The sequence below is a fragment of the Rhinichthys klamathensis genome, unplaced genomic scaffold, assembly GCF_029890125.1.
Source record: "Rhinichthys klamathensis goyatoka isolate OS25496 unplaced genomic scaffold, OSU_Roscu_1.1 h1tg000695l_1, whole genome shotgun sequence".
NCBI classification, from domain to species: Eukaryota; Metazoa; Chordata; class Actinopteri; order Cypriniformes; family Leuciscidae; genus Rhinichthys; species Rhinichthys klamathensis.
In genome coordinates this window covers 582,232-602,384 of record NW_026607121.1, presented here as the reverse complement: position 1 = coordinate 602,384, position 20,153 = coordinate 582,232, and the positions used below count along the sequence as shown (strand labels likewise).

At 40.3% G+C, this 20,153-nt stretch overlaps 2 protein-coding genes across 2 annotated transcripts; one reads left to right on the top strand and one right to left on the bottom strand.

The window, feature by feature from the left end:
* The first annotated feature begins 2,850 nt into the window (after positions 1-2,850).
* Positions 2,851-11,590, top strand: LOC130076850 (eukaryotic translation initiation factor 5A-1). Its single transcript, XM_056242122.1, has 6 exons — positions 2,851-3,103; positions 7,811-7,985; positions 8,347-8,451; positions 10,080-10,211; positions 10,305-10,377; positions 11,436-11,590. Exons 2-5 carry the CDS (start codon positions 7,818-7,820, stop codon positions 10,365-10,367), a joined length of 468 nt encoding a protein of 155 aa, XP_056098097.1. The 5' UTR covers positions 2,851-3,103; positions 7,811-7,817; the 3' UTR covers positions 10,368-10,377; positions 11,436-11,590.
* Positions 11,591-14,116: 2,526 nt separating this feature from the next.
* LOC130076853 (G protein pathway suppressor 2-like) lies at positions 14,117-19,669 on the bottom strand. The gene is made up of 11 exons (XM_056242125.1): positions 19,651-19,669; positions 19,412-19,529; positions 19,134-19,243; positions 18,874-18,986; positions 18,458-18,537; positions 18,230-18,309; positions 17,785-17,959; positions 15,503-15,583; positions 15,157-15,233; positions 14,929-15,024; positions 14,117-14,409 (listed from the first exon to the last, which is right to left on the bottom strand). The coding sequence occupies exons 2-11, from the start codon at positions 19,503-19,505 to the stop codon at positions 14,311-14,313; spliced, it is 1,005 nt and encodes a 334-aa protein (XP_056098100.1). The 5' UTR covers positions 19,506-19,529; positions 19,651-19,669; the 3' UTR covers positions 14,117-14,310.
* Between the last annotated feature and the right edge of the window lie 484 nt (positions 19,670-20,153).

Below are 20,153 nucleotides of genomic sequence, written 5' to 3'. Positions count from 1 at the left end.
GACTCAGCCTGGATTTAATTGGTCTTCAAGCGACCAATCCGCGAGTTCTATCTTCATTCTCGCGTGATTAATTGGGAGTCAGCGCTAGCGCTTATGTCTCGCGGATAGACTGTAAAAACATAGGTCTCGCGCGAAAACCAACGTGTTCCTCTGACACTTTATTACGATTTTTGAAAGAATTATTGATAACAACATGCTAATGTTTTCTATACGATTGTGTCATAAATCAAAATGTCATAATCCAGCTTCAGTCAGTCTGTATAATGCCTCCTCTTCTGTCACACCTGTAAGAGGAAGCACAACACTTCTAAACTTATGTTCTTGCACAGCCTATATTCAGTAAAATATTCAAATTTATAAATATAGGCTATCTATCTATCTATCTATCTATCTATCTATCTATCTATCTATCTATCTATCTATCTATCTATCTATCAAAAAATTAATATTGTGTAATGGTGACATGAAATACCAGTTTCTCTAGAAGATTAAGTGCAGCTGTGTGTTGATAGAAAATCAGACAAATCTCAAATAGCCTATAGCCTGGTGATTTGATGAGATATCATAGTTTAATATCATTGTGCCTGGTTATGGCCCCCCCCCCCCCCCCCCCCCCCCCCCCCCCCCCCCCCCCCCCCCCCCCCATTAGGCCTTGCACAAGCCATTCTACACATAGGTCACAAGATTCAAGTTTCACTCGACTATTTTTATCTAAATGACTTGCCAAGACTGTGTGAGTGCCATGCATTTGGTCATATTCTTCCGACACCTTATAATTTTATTGGACAATCGTTATTTTATTCACTAGTTTTATTCTCTGGTTTCTGAATAGGATTTTAAATAAACAACAACAACTGTAAAACCCTGGTTGCAACCATGTTAAAAGATATGAAAAATTAAGAATAAAGAGTATCTATCCTTACTCATGTGTTTGCATCATGAACGAGAGAAATCCAGACTAAAGTCACACGCAGACATACAACATTTTAACTATGTAGTAAACAAAAGATGTGAAGATAAATATTTGTGTAGATCTTTATTTTTTATATTTAGAGTTACTAGTCTCTCCTGACTGACTCTTCAGTCGCACTCTGCACCCTCACCAGTGTTGCCTTATCATTCTGGCAATAGACATTCTGATCTCACCTTTCACCAGTAAAAAATAAGTATAATCAGATTAAGGCGATTAATTATGTAGAGAGGCATATTTGACTGCTCTGAGAGGTTGGTCATACTTTATTGTGATATATAAACCAAGGTCTTGCTGGACAGTATATGACCCAATTAAGCCCTACTGGTACTGCACAATCTGACTGCAAATCTGAGATCTTTCCCAAAATATTGAACTACTGAACCCAGAGAACCACACGTCACGGCAGTTTCAAGACAGCTGCATTAGGCCAACTGTCTCAGACCGGAAGTTAAGGTGGAGATAGCCTCATTAAGGTTAGTGCATTTGCTAGGGATGGATGGAGCTTATAGTTGTTGTAGTGAAGTAAGGGTTATGGATGGGGACGGGTTAGATGATTGTCAGGTCTGCTCTGTCTCGCGTAGCCAGACCTTACTGACTCACAGTTCGTTTTGTTCAGCCTCATGTTTAGGGATGTGTAATGTCAATGTCCCTACAATAACAGATTGGCATGTAAAACTCTTGTACGTATTTTAAAGAGTCTATGCCGCAAACTTCACATAATTTGAAAATCCAGCATTTAGTTGATCCTGATAAGCGCTCATTGCCACAGTTGTAAACCCGACAGCTTTCTTCCTCCATGAGGAGGTTTGGCATCACAGCAGGTTTGTTTCAGGTGGACCGTTAGAATTCCTGTTGAAAATCTTGTAGAATTTAACCAATCAGATGACGACTTCGAAACTCCTGAAGTGTTTCCAATTTTGTGTGCCATATCTGCATCAGACGTTCAGCCAACGGTTCGTGGGTGCATGTGTGACGTTTGAGGCTGAGACAGCTCTGCCCTATAACTTCCGTTGTGAGACTGCCTGCCTGCCGTGGCTGTCCTGTCACATGGCGCTGAGGCATTGCACTTAGACATATATCCATCTTGCATCATTGCCTATTAAAAGTGTCGGTGTATTCTGAATTTAGTTTTTGAAAGAAGAGAGAGAGAGAGGGAGGGGGGGAGAGAGAGAGAGAGGGAGGGGGGGAGAGAGAGAGGGAGGGGGGATAGAGAGAGAGGGGGGAGAGAGAGAGAGAGGGAGGGAGGGAGAGAGAGAGAGGGAGGGAGAGAGAGAGGGAGGGAGGGAGAGAGAGAGAGGGAGGGAGAGAGAGAGAGAGAGGGAGGGAGAGGGAGGGAGAGAGGGAGGAGAGGGAGGGAGAGAGGGAGGGAGGGAGAGAGGGAGGGAGGGAGAGAGGGAGGGAGAGAGGGAGGGAGGGAGAGAGGGAGGGAGGGAGAGAGAGAGGGAGGGAGGGAGGGAGGGAGAGAGGGAGGGAGGGAGAGAGGGAGGGAGGGAGGGAGAGGGAGGGAGGGAGAGGGAGGGAGAGAGGGAGAGGGAGAGGGAGGGAGGGAGAGGGAGGGAGAGAGGGAGAGAGGGAGGGAGGGAGGGAGAGGGAGGGAGAGAGAGAGAGAGGGAGGGAGAGAGAGAGAGAGGGAGGGAGGGAGGGAGAGAGAGAGAGAGGGAGGGAGGGAGAGAGAGAGAGAGAGAGAGGGAGGGAGGGAGAGAGAGAGGGAGGGAGAGGGAGAGAGAGGGAGAGGGAGGGAGAGGGAGAGAGAGGGAGAGAGAGGGAGAGAGAGGGAGAGGGAGGGAGAGGGAGGGAGAGGGAGGGATAGGGAGAGGGAGGGATAGATAGAGAGAGGGATAGATAGAGGGAGGGATAGATAGAGGGAGGTTTAGATAGAGAGAGGGAGGGATAGAGAGTGTGTGTTTAGGATTCACGCATTGGGTCAGCCAACTAAACGTGTTGCTCAAACTGAGAGAGGGAATACGAAACGCTTGTAATGACAGCAGCGTCAAGATAGCTGAATTGCGCGAGTAAACAAGAGGCTTCGCGCAGCTGATAGCAACAAATCAGGCAGACAGATCCGAAAGAGACACGGAAAAAGGATCTAGTTTGGGTTGGCCCGAAAGCGTGGACAAGGCTGTAAACCAGGTAAGTATAGATGCTTAATCAATTCAAACAACGGGCGTGATCCCGCGTAGCAACAACCTCCTCCTCGAGATAACCCTTCATCTGTTTCACGCGTTTGACAGTCACCTAAAACAAAGCAAACAATTAGCTTAAGATACAGCATCTATTGTAACGTTAAATTGCTAAGTGTCCGCAAGACATGTGCACTTATTCTTTTGAGCGAGTAATTTAGAATGACAACAACATATTTTCCTTCGGCGTTGGATGCACAAACTAAACTGAATTTGACGCGGAAAGTTTCACCGCGGCACGAAGACAAAGATGGTAAAAAAACTTAATCATAACTCAAAGAAGCATGAGTCCACAGCGCCTCGTATCGTAACGTTATATTAGCTCAACCTTACAGCACAGGAAACCTCCTGTTAGCCGCACAGGGTTTCGTTTCGCATTAAAGTTAGTCTGTGGATCTGGTTCACGAGCTGTCATGTGCAGTATAACGGTGAGATGCGTGCACCTGCTCGGCCGTGATGAGCGCGGCTGCTCGGCGGGCCTCTGGTTCTGATCAGTGCGCAGTGGCGGATCCAGCAGGCCTCAGATAGCAGCAAGCTCACTGCGGCTGGAGGACACGCGTGTCCTTATGAAAGCGGCCCAACTTTCATTGTTCAAACACATACGGCTCTTATTCACTGTAAAATATGTTACAATGCAAGTGTGCGATAGCGCGCGAGTTGCGTGGATTACGTCCGCTACTTGTGCAACTGACTAGACTTATGAAGCGCATCGATTATTCATATTATGTTAGCTGTTTGAAAATTAAAATAGGATGTTTTCGCATTTTGTATGTGGAGTGAAATGGATTTATGTATCGATATGGCCAGTCGTGGGATATGGGGCTGCATATCTTGCAGCATGACTTGACGTTTGGGCCCCTCCCACGTGAATACTTGCAGGACAACATTGTACAGTGAAGTTACTCAAATGTTGTGTTTTGTAGTTAGCCGTTAATGACAATTGTCACAGTGTTGACGGGTATTATGTATATAATTACATATTTACAATAGTTACATATCATTAGTTCAGTTAACAGGTGCCATATGTTCTTGTTCCCGCATGTAGCTTGCTTCTGCAAACCCAGTGATCCATGAGACTACAATCAATTCGCTCTGTGCACGAGAAAAATGCTAACTTCCGGCTTGAGGGTGGAAATTGGGTACTTCGTTTCCGGTTGCCGTCTTGTTTACATCAGTGGACCGGCGTTAAGTTAGTTTAATCGTTCGCAATGGACCTAAAACATAAAAAAAACCGATTCACTTTTCAAAGGGCAGTCGGTGGTAATACCACAATTCCTCAAATAAAAGCTGGGGCCTTTATTTACCTAAACTGCAGAAGGTAACAGGCTTTTATTAGAGGCAGGCGCTTTATTTAAAAAAAATCTAAATCAAATTTCCGTCTGGGTTCCATGCTCCTCAAGACAATTTCGTTTTCATTAAAGTTGTTGAAAAGACCGTTACACTAGCAGCACTAAATTATATGTGTGTTACATCTATTGTCTACTACCATCTATTGGCTGTACGTTACGATGAACTTGAATGCATATTAGGGGATGTTTACACCTGGCCACTTCATGTGTTTTCTCAGATCGGAAAGCTCTCTGATTTATCAAAACAATTCTACTTAAATCTGCTCACAAATGCGTTTTCGCAAAACGGATATAAATCTTCAATTCCCACGCTATATGCGGATTTAATGGAGTGGACGTCACCGAAAGCAACAAAAATGAGCTGCATTTGATAGATCAGCTCATTTCTAAATCAAAAGACCGCAATAAGCGAGAGCGGCAACAAGCCTGGTAAGATCATTTCGTTTCTTTACTTTTAATGATGAGGAGAATTGTCTGCGACTTACTTTCACTTTAATTTGCAATAGTTTGCACGTTGGCTTTATGGATAGATGCTCGGCTGCCGTGATGCGTGTTGCAGTAGCGTTGTCACATCTTGCTATAACATTACATAGCCTATAACACGCTCTCACACTTATTTTTTAGCGTTTTTGGGAGGAGTAAAATTTAGATACGTGGTTTCAACAATCAGATGCATTTGATTTACACTTGTGCAGTTTCGTCTGGAATCTCGTCTCAGATCTCCTCCTGAAGAAGTGGTTTGAGCGATCGGATTTAAATTGTCTCGAATGTGCTTCGGATGGCATTTATACATGGTCTTTTCACGATCAGATCACAGAACACGCATGAAGTGGACAGGTGTAACATCTCTTCAATGAAAGTCATTTAGGAGATTATCCACACTAATTTCCCCCCGGCCTTTATTTGTCCGCGTTGATCACGCACCCGGCCATTATCAGAGGCCCGGCGTTTATTTGAATACCGGTTTTTATTTGAGGAATTACGGTAACCAGGCGCTGCTGCATTGTGAAAAGTAAACAATGTTTAACGTTACTTCTACGTCGTCCATCAGGCTACCGGAAACTAGACACCCCCTATCGGTTTCGCAGCCGGAAGTAGCATATGCTAACGTGCACATAGTCTATTAATTTAATTGAGATTTTCGTTTCTTTAAAGATAATTAATAATTAAAAAATAAAGATAATGCATCATATTGTAAATAATTCTCCCTCATACCCAATTTGGGTTTAAGCCAGTTATTTAAATCTTTTGCAGTAGTGTGTCAGTAGGAAACATCAGCTTACATTTTCAAACATTCCTTTTGCCATAAATTGTAATAATCCAGTGAGATTTTTCTATGCACAAGGAGTCTAACAACAGCCAGTATGATCTGATCTCACCATCATCGAGTCCATCTGGGATTGCATGAAGAAACAGGAAAAACTGAGACAGACTAAATCCAGAAGAACTGTGGCAACGTCTCCAAGACGCTTGAAAGGATTAGTTCACTTCAGAATTAAAATGTACTGATAATTTACTCACCCCCCTGTCATCCAAGATGTTAATGTCTTTCTTTCTTCAGTTGAAAAGAAATTAAGGTTTTTGAGGAAAACATTCCAGGATTTTCCTCCATATAGTGGACTTCAACGGGAACCAATGGGTTGAAGGTCCAAATTGCAGTTTCAATGCAGCTTCAAAAGGGCTCTACACGATCCCAGCCAAGAAATAAGGGTCATTTTCTAAAAAAAAAAAAAAAAAAAATCACACCACAAATGCTCGTCTTGCATGAGCTCTGTGATGCGCCACGGAACAGTCACGTGTGTTCCGGTTCAAAAAGGTAGGGTAGGGCGAAAAACTTACAATCGTGCAATATCCTTGGTTTTCCTTTTTTAATTTTTTTGTAAAGGGCATTTGCACATTCGCTTTGTAAACACTGGATTGGTACTTACGCCTACCTTTCCAACTTGATTACATAATGCGTGGTGCATCGCAGAGCTAGTGCAAGATGAGCATTTGTAGTTAAAGTATATAAATGTTTTTATTTATTTTTTAGAAAATGACCGATCGTTTCGGTGGATAAGACCCTTATTCCTTGGCTGGGATCGTGTAGAGCCCTTTGAAGCTGCATTGAAACTGCAATTTGGACCTTCAACCCATTCGTTTCCTTTAAAGTCCACTATATGGAGAAAAATCCTGGAATGTTTTCCTCAAAAACCTTAATTTCTTTTCGACTGAAGAACAAAAGACATAAACATCTTGGATGACAGGGGGGTGAGTAAATTATCAGGAAATTGTAATTCTGAAGTGAACTAATCCTAACTCCTAATCATAACTAACTCCAAAGTTACTGGTGAAAAGTTTTAGGCACTTGTGTAAAAATGCTGTAAAGTGACGATGCTTTCAAAAATAATGTCATAAGTAGATTTTATTCATCAATTAACTTCTATTAACTAAATCAAATCAATATTTGATGTGGCCACCCTTAGCGTTTAAAACAATCTTCTGGATTTTCCTTTTCTATATGTAATCCCAGATGGATTCGATGATGGTGAGATCAGATCTCCGTATGGAGTGTACTGGCTGTTGTCAGATTCCTTGTGCTTACAAAGATCTCATTAAATAAGTACAATTGATGGCAAAAGAAATGTTTGGAAATGTAAGCTGATATTTCCTACTGACACACTACAGCAAAAGATATAAATAACTGACTTTAAAACCAATTTTTGTGTGTGAAAATACTAACGTGTCTAAGTCTTTTGCACAGTACTGTGTATTTTTTAATTACTGAGTGTTTACTTGTCTTTAATAATGCGTGAAATTTATATTAGTTAGGCTTTTTGTTTTGTTTTTGCTATGGTATTTTTAAACCATAGTCAAAAGTGTTTAAGTTTTCTTTAGCCTATTGATTTTTGTTCATGGTATTCAGCTACAATAAAATGTTTTGCAATAAGACTTATATAGCATTCACATTTAAGTTCTTTTTTTTTTACCGTACTGGAATCGAAATTAGGAATTGATAAGAATTGGAAACTTTAAAATTTAAACGATACCCAACCTTTCCTAAAAAGATATTTGGCTATTATGGCCCCAAGTGATGTCAGCGGAAAAAAAGGAAATTTGTTTCAGGGGACGAACAAGGTCATTTTGATTAAAGATTTTTTATATTGGTCTGTTTGGGGTTTAATTCAAGAATAGGAAGATAGGTCTTGCCTTTTGTACCAAACCACTTTTCATTAGCGTGTTTCTCAGATGTAACAAATCATCATTCTTTAAGTTGACTTATGCTGACTTAATATTAACTAATGTAATTCTGGCTCATTAATCTTTAGAAAAGACATGGCGGATGCTGACTTGGACTTCACAACAGGCGATGCAGGTGCCTCTGCTACCTACCCCATGCAGTGCTCTGCCCTGCGCAAAAATGGTTTTGTGGTTTTAAAGGCTCGACCATGCAAGATTGTGGAGATGTCCACATCTAAGACCGGTAAACATGGACACGCCAAGGTGAGTAATGGTTATGTGACAAAGCATACAAATTGTAGATGGTTCAAAACTTAGTAAGACTAATGCACATCATTTTCATTTACTTACTTCAAATGCAATAACATTGATTTTATTTGAAGGGTATATCACAAAAAATAAAATAAAATTAGCAGTCATAGTGTTAACTGCCCAGATTGTGTGCGGATGAGTGTTTGTTTTGCACAATGGAGTTCCAGAAGTCCCTTTATACGAGTCTTTATTAATAAGGTGCAGGTGAAAGGGAGGCCATTCATTCACATAATGTGTGGGTATGAAATGTAGTTAGATGACTTTGTGCATAGTGGTGAAGTAACCCCCACCCGTAACTTTATTTTGTTCAAAGGTTCACATGGTGGGCATTGACATCTTCTCTGGCAAAAAGTATGAGGATATCTGTCCCTCAACCCACAATATGGATGTCCCTAACATCAAAAGAATGGACTACCAGGTATGTGACTAGCAATATTAGGGTGTATTCACACCAGGAAAGTCCACTAGTTCATACAATGTTTGTTGTGGTTCGCTTTCACACTGTCCTGTTTGCAAGTGAACCAAAATTTGTAAACAAAACCACACGTGTGCTAAGGTCATCCATTCATTGGACAGAAATTCTCAAGCAGGGAAAAGCAGGAAGTGCAAAAACAGGATAATCATGGAGATCTTTCGTAGTGCAATTTTTATTCATTTGGTGTTATCAGCTACTAATGCAATGTGAAGAAACTTATGAGTACAATGTCATTGTAACAAAGTATGTTGACGACTGCCGCATACACATAAACAAAACATAAGTAACATAAAAGTCCAGGGGCCTGTACCATGAAGCTGGTTTAGATGGCTAGCCAGGTATGTTTCAGTTTAGTTTGCGCCAACCCTGGGTTTTAGGCACCATGAAAGTGGTTTGGCTTTTAGCAGTGTTCATCGCCATAGTAACTTATGCTCCACGGCTAACCTGGTCCGGGGCAGGTAAGAGGTTGCAAACCGAACTTGGACCAATCAGCTGTGAGCAAAGTGACACATGTCTGATGCGATAAAGTCACTCCACCCGTTTCTACTTCAAATTAAATGTCACTCATAGCAAATGATTTTTAAAGACAAAATCGTCTGGCTTTTAGTAATTCTTATTTATATATATAAAATATATAAAGGTAATATAAATACGCTTTAGAATCAATAGATGAAGCTATAAAATGACTACATGTGAGCTTAAATGTTAAATTCTCTCTATAACTATCAACTGTATAAACTAACTTCACAACTTTTACTTGCACTGATATAGCAAGACTTTTTCTTTTAGTTGTCCTCTTTCATAGACAGCTATTTTCTTCTTGCTGTGTAAATGTGTTTAAATTCTTAATATTTTTCAATCTCGTAATATGCTGCAGAAAGCGAGAAATGAATCGCAGTTTCACTCTTTCTCCGCATGTGATTGGCTGTTCGTTACTGATGTCACACCTAAACTCAGGATCAAAGCCTGAGTTGACAAAGAAAGTTGATGATCAGCATCATGGTACCAACAAAGCCTGGTTGGATTGTTTTGGTTTTGTCAACTCGAAACTAATCCTGTAACCCGGAGTTTGTTCAACTACCATCATGGTACAGGCCCCAGGCCTGGTCCTCTCATGTCCTTCACTGTCGTCGCTCTCTTCCTTTTATGCTTCCGTAGCTCCTCCGTGAGATTACGTTATCTCACGGCCCTCAGCCTCGTCCTGCTTGCCACAGTCATCTATACGATGTTGTAATTAGGATTTTGCGAAGACGAAGATGTGCTCTTATGTGTGCCGTACCAGAGTTCATTTGGAACCGGACCGAGACCACCTCTTCAGCTGGGTCTCGGTACGGTTGTTTGGTCCGCACCCGAGTTTGACCAAACAACCGTACCCAGACCCAGCTGAAGAGGTGGTCTCGGTCCACCCGAGTGCGATTGTTGTATTCACACCTGCCCCAAAGATCCGCACCAAGGGGGGAAACGAACTTGAGTTTGATTCAATCGAACCAAAAAAAAACAGCCCTTAGACACAGTTGTACTGTAGAAGTAAATAATAGTGTTTCACAAATGTCTGTTTTTCTTCTTTTTAGCTTATTGGCATACAGGATGGCTACCTGTCTCTGCTCCAGGACAGCGGTGAGGTCAGAGAAGACCTGAAAATGCCAGAGGGAGACCTTGGCAAAGAGATAGAAAGCAAGTTCGATGCTGGTGAGGAAATCCTGGTAAGTGTTGTTAAAGCAGTCACCCTTCAAATGTCACTGAGCATATTTGAATGTTAATAGTTTACAGTGGAAACTCTTCATGTTTCTTTCTAGATCACTGTCCTGTCTGCTATGAACGAGGAGGCTGCAGTAGCCATCAAAGCCATGGCTAAATAAAACACAGCAGGTATATGGAGCTCTTGCTGCTGTGTGCACATGCTCACCAGATAACTAGGCCTGGAGCGACTGTGCCTCACCAGTGTGCTTGCAGCAAAGCACTTATTTAAATGTTTACCTTAACTGGAAACTATAAAACAAACCATCAAACCTTTACACGCATGAATAAGAAAACGGTGAAGAAGAGAAAAGAGTCTTTAAAAGGAATTTAATCAAAAGACTGAATGTCTCCAAATGATTGATGTCTGAATCAATCTGATGACTTTCCTGATGTACATTAAGTTCTTGTTTCATATTTCTACCAGTCACTGAATGCAGGATAATTATTCTGTAGTGGTTAGGTTTTAGAAATGGACTGATTTTATAATATTTTTTTATCCTTGTCCAAAATTAGATGTGATCTGTGTCCAGAAATTGACCCAGGAAGTTCAATAATGTATTTAAAAAGGTTTGACTGAAAAAGCTTTCTTTACATATAATACTTTGCTGTTTGCATACTGGCAAATGCACTTTTGATTAACACCGAGATGTAGTACTACTGCAGTGTTCGATGTGTCTGCTATGTGAAAGCAATGACTGAGATGTAAATAGAATTTCATGTTTTTGGAATTTCATTTTGTATTTTACACTACCAGCTAAAATTTTGTCTGATGTGTAACCAAACATGCTGTATTGTAAAATAGCTTTTTAAGAAGAATCAAAAACAACTATTATGTGTTATCACCCATATCTACTGTTCCTAAGTTATTGGAGTGATAAAGTGTTTGTGTAGCGTTTCATTGTGCTCTTTGACTTTGGACTTCAAAATGAACTGACAAGATATCCAAGCATGTATTTCAGACTCTGTTCTGTAATGGAGAGCACATTTACTTTCGTAGACACTCCATCTGCATTTAACTTGAACCTTTTTTGAACAGTTTCGTCTTCTACATACTTTTGTGGATATGGACTTAACTTTATGGTGTTTTACCCTCCTCCTCCTCCATGTTTTTCTACTTCATTGTTTATTTTACTTTTACCACTCTCTTTCCTCACTCTTGCTTGTACTACTCTCTTCCTTTCTCTCAGGGGTTGACAAGATGCACCGGACCCGGATAGGAGAGAATTAGACCTCAGCAATGCTATCTTCCCTCCTTTTTCATTCTTTCTTTATTTCTCCCTCTCTGTACTTTATAGCCCATCTGTAGGTTAAAAACTAGGAAATAAATTTAATATTCAAAATGTTCCAAACAAAATTAAATTCTTGTGAAACAAGAGAAATGGAATTCATGGAGAGTGGACTAAAGCACCATTGTGATGTATGGCTGGTGTGGGACATTCTCTTCTTTTTTTTTTTTGAAGAAAGCACCTCATAATCTGTCTCCAGTAGTGAGTGTGTCCTTGTTGATTTTGACACTTTTTATTAAAAAGATAACTGCCCCAAATATGTTCTTTGTTATCTTAAATGTAAGTAGCAAATAGCTACAAGAGGTCTGTTATGTGGTTCATTTTATTTATGAGCAATTAAGAGTGCAGAGGGGAAGTAAAAAACATTCAAGTGCAGAATCTCCTGTGAAGGACAGATACAAAGGCAATATGTGTAATAGGATGCAGTTTTGTATCTCAGGACCAAGTGTTCTGCTTAACTTCCCTTTTATCTTCTGGTAGTTTAAAGCAAAAGACCATTAAGCAGGGAGTGACAATATCACAAAGGCTGGTGAATGGATGGATGCAGAAAGACTTCAGATCACTTTTAGCACCACCCCCAACCCCCTCCATAAACAAAAACTGGGAATGAGACTATCACAGAGGAAGACAACAATACCATTTATCAAGATTTCTGTGAGGTGGAAGGAGGTGCCATAAGCCTTAGATCTCTTCTTGAAATAAACTTCTGCCTGTAATGTACTCAGTCTTGGCCTATAATGGTTTGCCTAATGCTTGCTGTTCTCACTTGACAGACAGACCAAATCCTTTCTTAAGTTTGAGGGTTGGATGAAATTGAACAAATGTTAATTGTCCCCATTAAAATCAATCCTATGTAGGCCAGATTTGACTCATGTACATTACACTTGAGTACGAGTATAGTTTTTGTTTTGCAAGACAAGACATTTTAAAATGGAAATAAACAAAAATGTATTCTAGCAAGACAACCCAGTCAATATTAAAAAGAGCACATATAAATGTCTTTATTTCCATTTGTGATGTATTTTGGCTCCTTTGTAATATATTGATCTCAATTGGCATGGCTGCTGCTGGCAAACTCCAAGAAAAAGACATTAAATAAAACGACTCCCAGTTATTTGAGAAAGTACTCATGTAATGTAGGACATTTCTTACAGCTATTAAACTGCATTACTAACACTTCAAACTTACTATAAAGTTAAAATACAGACAAGTCTTGCTAAATTTCAGGGGGGGGAAAGTTTACAAGTGTCTTGCAGGGAAAGCGCAGCTTATTCAACCTTTGGGTCTTTATTTTCAATCTTTCTGGACGTCAATCCTCTGACGTTAGGGTGTACTCACACTAGGCACGGTTGCCATGAACCGGGCCCGAGTACGATTGTCCCCCCTCCCCACTCCCCCTCTGGCCTGCACTCACATAGGGTTTCAGCATTCGTGCCGGAGCACGCTTACGTCATTATGGTGCGTGCGACGGTTTCGGGATAAACAAGAAGAGCGGCGCTCTCTGAACAGAATTAGTCCATCGCTCTGTTTTCTTTGTGGATAATTTTGTGTCGTTTGGTCCACGGTGGTCCACAGCCCGTTGTTAAACAGATGCGTCGCCTTAGTGACGCGAACATTTTCACGTAATCGTGCTGCTCGTATGAGGAGGTTTGCAAGGTACCAGCTGAAGTGCAGCAAGGACTTTGCAGCTTTGATTACGGACTGTGTTGGTTTTGGAGCGTTGCAAAACCATGACATCACGCGTCCTGTTCCGTGCTCCAGCACGGTTAGCGCTCACACTGCATGCGAACCGCGCCCGAGTCCAACTGAACCGTGCTCTGGCCCACCTCTTCCAAGCGGGCCAGGGCCGGCTAATCGAGCCGCGCCCGGGCACGGTTCGGAGCACTCACACTAGTCAAACAAACCGCGCTTTGGTGGTCAAACGCACTCGGGCACGGTTCAAACTGGCTAGTGTGAGTACACCCAAAGACCCACTCCGATGAAAATAATGTTTTTCTAGGTGTTAACATGTTCTTGTGGCATTTTTCTGATGTTAGAGGACATATCTTGAGAAAAATCAGCTCAAAGTTGTATTTCTGAGTATTTCTACATTCAAATGGCTGTGAATCAGTAGCAGACGCTAAAATGCCGGCTAAAATAGACTGGAGTTGTGACGTAGTAACTCCACTGGGCGTCTCCACACGCGACGTCTTGGAGTGAAATAATGATCGGTGATAACTTTGATTAACTTCGGATAATAATAATTAATGTGTATATAATACTGTTGCCCCACCGGTATTGGGGATGTAAGCTAGCGGGAGAGACAGAGCTCTCAGCAACGGGCAGGGGGAGGGTCGTCTCCGTGCCAACGGCTCCGCCCACAACGCAGAGGCGAATTGCTAATGAGCTACTGCCGCTCTGCTGAAGCGAAGTCCCAGAAAACGGCACAGGTTTTGTGATTTTGGCTAAAAATGGCATAATCATAATTTAAAGACCACTGGGAATGTTTAAAAATAGCTCAAAATATGATCGGAGTGGGACTTGCACTTGCACAAGGACTTGCACACCTTGCACTTTTAACATCATAATAACTTAGCCAAAATCAACAAACCATGACAAATCATTTCATAGATTCATAGCGAGTAAAACATTTCTTAATATCAATAATGTTTATGATTTAACTATATTTGCTGCATGGGACATTTATTACAATGTTAAAAAAGCAAATTCAAATTGACTGGGTTTTCAAAAGAGTTTTCTGTATCCTGGCACCTTGTCATGGTCATACTTTTAGTAGTTAATGTGGTTTTCCATGGTGGAAGAATCTCTGTCCAGCCTGAGCGTGAGGGACGAAGGCGAGACGTGATGCTGGCTGAGATGAACTCTGGAATGGAGCCTGAAACATAAATTAAATTAAAAGCTGCAAAGAGACTGTCATGCATAAAAAGAAAAATGTTTATTCTCACCAAATATACCAATATTTTAAATTAAACAAGAACATCTTTTAATATTGAGGAAAGAAGAGGTGTGGATTGAAGGTCCAAGTGACAGGGTAGTGATTAAATGGTAAAACAAATAAATGGTTAATCAATGGTTTAAAAATAGCAACTTACAATGTACAAACGCTCACATCTTTGACTATGCGTTGCATCAATTTCAATTACAACTGTGCTGTTTTCCCCCTTGTTTTTTTTTTACAATCATGTCTGTTATTTTGTCTCATATCTGTATAAATCTAGTACACTGTTGCTCAAAAGCATGTGGTGAATGTTCGAAAAATGATTGATAATCAAAACAACTGACAGTTATTTTAAAAAGAAGATTCTTAAACACCTGTGATAAAGAATCCATGTTGATGACCTTTTAATCTAATGACAGGCATTTAGAGGGCTTTAATGCAGGTTAGTGAGCTCACCTTTGCAGTAGAGATCTGGACACCCATGGATGGAGTGGACATCAGACCAGCTGCACTCACATGTAAACCCTGTGAATGCATGGGTCTAAGAGCAGCCTAACAATGACAACACACACACAAAATAATAATTATTTATTATAAGCACGTGTATAAACAATACATTTTCTCATGGAAGACAAAGCTCATAACTTCCAAATATTTTCCAAATGAGTCTCAGGAAGTACTTACAGAGTCAGTAAAGCCAGACTGCTGATTAGCATGTTCAAGCTGTTTCTGAAGGGGGATACTAGCACTAGGGATGAATCCTGTGAAGATCGATGGAGGAATGATGGACCAAAACAAAAAAGTTTGTTTATCCTTGGTGTAATATTTCCGTTGACACATTAATGAAGGAACTTTATCTTGTTGAGATAAAACAGCATAATTCTAATCTGCATGCATATCTCTAGCCGAAAGAGAGAAGAATAGCTAATGTAAAGTGAAGCACAATTTTTTTTTTTTTAAGAAAGAGCCACATTAAGATCAGACCAATGAATGTTATGTAAAAAGAGATCACGTGAGGTGGCTTCTTTACCTGGCTGGGCAGTGAAATGGCTGTGGACAGCATAACCCTGAGGCTGGTGGGACAGGAATGGCATGCTCTGGAAAGGTGTGCCTACATACAAAGAAAATGTGAAGGGAGGGCAATTCACCAAATCCAATTCTCTATAAGTGCACAGATAAAATCTAAATAAGCTATATAAAAAAATAAGAATACTCCGGGGAATTCAGCGACGTGTTTCACCTTTTTATAAATCACGCCTGGCGAGCATGTTCTACACGTTTCTCAAGTGCAGTTTCTAAGAAATCATTCTAATGTTATAAAAAGTTCTGCAAGTTGAACTGATTAAACTGTTTCACCTGAGAAGATGAAAATACATTTTCTATAAAGAAAAACCAAGACAATTAGAAATCTAATGTTAGAATAAAGGCTCGTACACACCGGGACGAATATCGGCGCGCGTTATTCGCCAGCGTTTTTCAACGCGTTTTTTGTGTTCACACCCAACCATTTTTCGCTGACGATGAGCCGAGTGAACATGCAAATTCATTCCCTGACATTAGATGGCGCCCATTTGCTCTGCAATACCACTCCATAACAGTTCTCTTTTATCAAGATTTTTGTAGTCGCTGTCGCGTTTGTCATGTAGTTCTTTATGTTCCGACACCAACGAGACCAGCAGCTCTACATTCATCTTGCCTTTCATCTCCCTCGTCTTATTTCTTCCCGGCAGTGTAGACGCTATCTTCTTCGCCGTTACATATGTGTGCTCGGCAAGACCGTTTTGTGTTTGAGCGCCCCCAAGTAGTGTTTTACTGTAACTTCAGAAGCTCCAGACACGTGAGCAAAAGCGCCAATCTCATTGGTCGGATAGTTTTTGACGCGGCGCATCAAACTAAAAAAACCAACCCGAGGTGTTTTTAAAAAAATGGCGCTTTTACGCCTGCCGTTTTTCGCGTCGGTGTGCACACTCACATTGGCGCCCTTTGTTTAGTCACGAGGCGTTAAACGTCGGCCCGGTGTGAACAGGCCTTAACGCTGCATCATCTGAAGACTGTGATTGACTAATGTAAAAAAAAAATCTCAACAATCAGGATTTATTGTTACTAGGGGTGTGACGAGACGCTTATCTCACGAGACGAGACTAGACACGAGATTGGGCTCACGAGAACGAGACGAGACGAGATTTTTGCACAATTTTTCAGAAATCCTCAATGACAAAATTCATGGCTGGAAAAATAGTATGCAGGTGCATTTTTCAATGTTTTAACTAATAATCTTCTAATACATGTCATTTCAGGTCTACTTTATGAGTATGAATTATCAAATGCATTGAAAGAAAACAATATTCAAGCACTGTAAAAGGTTTTTATTGACTGGCTTTTCTCCTGTATAATTTCACATTAGTCTCTTCAGACCGTACTGTACATTTAAGAGCTTTCAGAACTTCTGATTGAGGCTGTGTGTGACCTCCTAACTGAACTCCTTTTAACACACATTTAACAGAGAAATAAAAACCGTATAAATAACAAAAATAAATAACTGTTTTCTCTTAGTCTTATTAAGTGCAAACAATAAGTGCGAGTGCAACCATAATCAAAGTTAGCACACAGACTCTTTATAATTGTTGTGAAATTGCGGTTTTATTTTGCACCGGCAGTTATAGGGTTAATGCGGGTGAGTTCGGAAAAGGCCGAGAGAAACGAGGCTGTTTGTCTCTACAGTTGTTCTTGCGTTCCGATTATAAGTTCAGAAACGGAGCCTCCCTTGTCTGTTGTCCTTTGTACGCTACAGTGCTCTCTCAATATTCGCAGTGCCAACAGAGACCAGAGCCGCAAATAAACAGTCCAGAGATGGGTATTGGGAGACGGATTATTTTATGTATGCAGCCTAATTTGTGCGCAATGCACATCAGGGAGCTTGTGTTTTACTTTCACTTACAAATTCGTGACCGCGCGTATAGGGAGCAGCGGTGCTGAGCGCGCATTCTAAATGATAAGACATTTACCAGACGTTTAGTCTGTTGCGCAACGAATCCTCCGCCATCATCACGCGATCAGTGAACTGTGATTCGTGCTGCACTGATTGCAACGGCAACTCGTGCTGGATGAGCAGAGCAGACTTTTGCATTAGTTTATAATGGTTTTTATTTTTTTATAAAAACAACAAAACGATAGTTTAGGCGAATGTGAGTGTAGCGGTGGAATATTAATGGGGATATCGCGAGACAGCTTTTTTACTCGACGAGAAATCTCGTCATATTTAGTCTCGCGAGATCTCGTGGCACGAGATCTCGTCACACCCCTAATTGTTACCTCTGATCTGGGTGGTGCCAGCAAAGCTGATGGGCACAGAAGTAGCATGCCCATAAGAGGTGTGGTGCTGGGCCTGGGTGACTGCAAATGGCTCATGGACTGCAGCGCTACCTGAGAACTGCCCATGCTCAGAGGAACCAGTGAGGAAACCTGGCTGACTGGAGAATTGATGGCCCTAGAAAAGACAACAATTTATGGATAAATGTGTGCCATATATGACCTATAAAACGGTCATTCCAGCAAAAAAAGAAAAAAGTTTCAGTATTTTAAAGATGCTATTGTTACTGAAAAATGTAATAGTAGCTAGAACACCTCACTGATTATGACAACACAATTCTCAATATTTTTTTGTGACAAAAAGTGAAGCATAACTTTGTCTTTTTTGACATTACGGTTTTTAAAAACAACACACAGTGTTACATGATCTTCAGATTTATTTACTTACAGGCATCAGAGGTGTCTGAAACAACTGTTTACTGCGCTCCCCTAACAAACCACCGGCTCTATTGTGACCCACTGGACTTCCTTAAACACACAAAATACCATTTTAAGCACAGGATAGCAGTATGGTCTACTTAAGAGAACAAAACTGTTTTGTTGCTCTAATGTCAACTATTATTTCCTTCAAAATAATCCAAGGTCAATAAGATTTAGCAACCTTTCAATACACCACCTTGTATGTTGAGTAGATGCTGTCCTGAGTGCAGAGGTAAGCTGGACTGATAACTGGATGAAGGCAGTGATGTAATATCACTGAAAATAAATTAACAAATCCATATACACTTGATAATTAATTACACTGTAATACATCTAGAAAATATAAACTCAGCAAAAAAAGAAACATTCAAATAGCAAATGTCTTAACGTGTAAAATATGTGTAGGAACATAAAAAGATTCAACAATTGAGACAAACTGAACAGGTTTCACCGATATTTAATATAAAGAAACGGAATAATGAGTCCCTGAACAAAGGGGAGGGTCAAATCAAAAAGTACAAGTACATGATTGAGATAACAAGGAACACGACAGCTAAACAACTGTCAGTCATTTTTCAATATACAAAAAAAAAAAAAAAAAAAATCACTCACCTTTGCTCCTTTCTGCGACGCCTTTCCTCCTCATGAAGGACTTTTTTAAGCTGTAAGAAGAGCTGATGTTTCTCCTCTTGCAAAACCTGCAATTTCTCACCCATTTTTTGAACCTAATAAACAATAAAAAAAATGTTTATTAAGGTTTTAATAACGGGAATGAGCAAATAAATGGGGAACATCACATCACACTTCAGTGCTCCTGCAGGTTTTTTCGTTTGAAGGGCTTGAAACGAATTTGCTAGTGTTGCTGTACACACCTGTTCTTTAGTCTCTTCCAAAGACATTCGCTCCTCTATTTCTTTAGTTCGTTTCCTCTCCTCCTCTTCTTTCATTTTCTGTTCCATCATCTTATCGACTTCTTCCTCCTCTACAGTATGAAAAAATGTATATACAAACCATCTTTTTAGACATAATTAATAATGACCTGAATCTGTTACCATGTATGTGTAATAAGGACCAATATTCTGTTGTGCTGTTCAAAACAATTTAAACATGGTGTTTTCTTTTTTGCTCTAAACTGGAAACACACATGTACCTTGTCTTTTTCTCTCTCTCTCTTTCATGATATGCTTATGCAGGGCTCTGGCCATCGCATTGGACAGTTTTGGTCTCTCCAGTAAAGCAGGCATCGTGACAGGCAGTGGAGGAGCCAGCTGAAGACACACACTTCTTACTATATAAACGTTTAATTTTTGTATTATGTAACATACAGGGCGCTTCATCGAAAACTATGACAAACAGCAAACGTGTCTCTCTATTGAATTATAAACTTACCTTCGTATTGCCACACGTTTTCCGCAATGTTTTCCTTTGTGTTCTTCAGAAATCTCTCAGCACTAGAGAAAAAAATACACTAAATAGTATTTATGAGCGCTGTGATTCGTGTTAAACCCAGAGTTAAACAGCTAGCCTATTTTGTTTTCTTCTTCTTCTAGGGTTTATTGGCAAACAACGAACTGGTGCATTACCGCCACCAAATGGTATGGAGTGTGGGCCAGAATGTCTACTATACTATATACATTGTTAAAAAAAAAAAAAAAAAAAAAATCTGTATCATCTCACTTAAATTAGTTTATCTAAGATATTGAAACAATAACTTATAACACATATATTTTAACTATTTTCTCAGATATTTTTACTATTCAGTTCCGGTTTAAAATGCCACATAACGCGTGCTCCTCTTCCGGTTCAGTGTTTTTATTTTATTTTGTATTATCAACAAAGTTTGTACAAACACTTGTGTATACATTGACATACAACATAGATATAACAAAGAC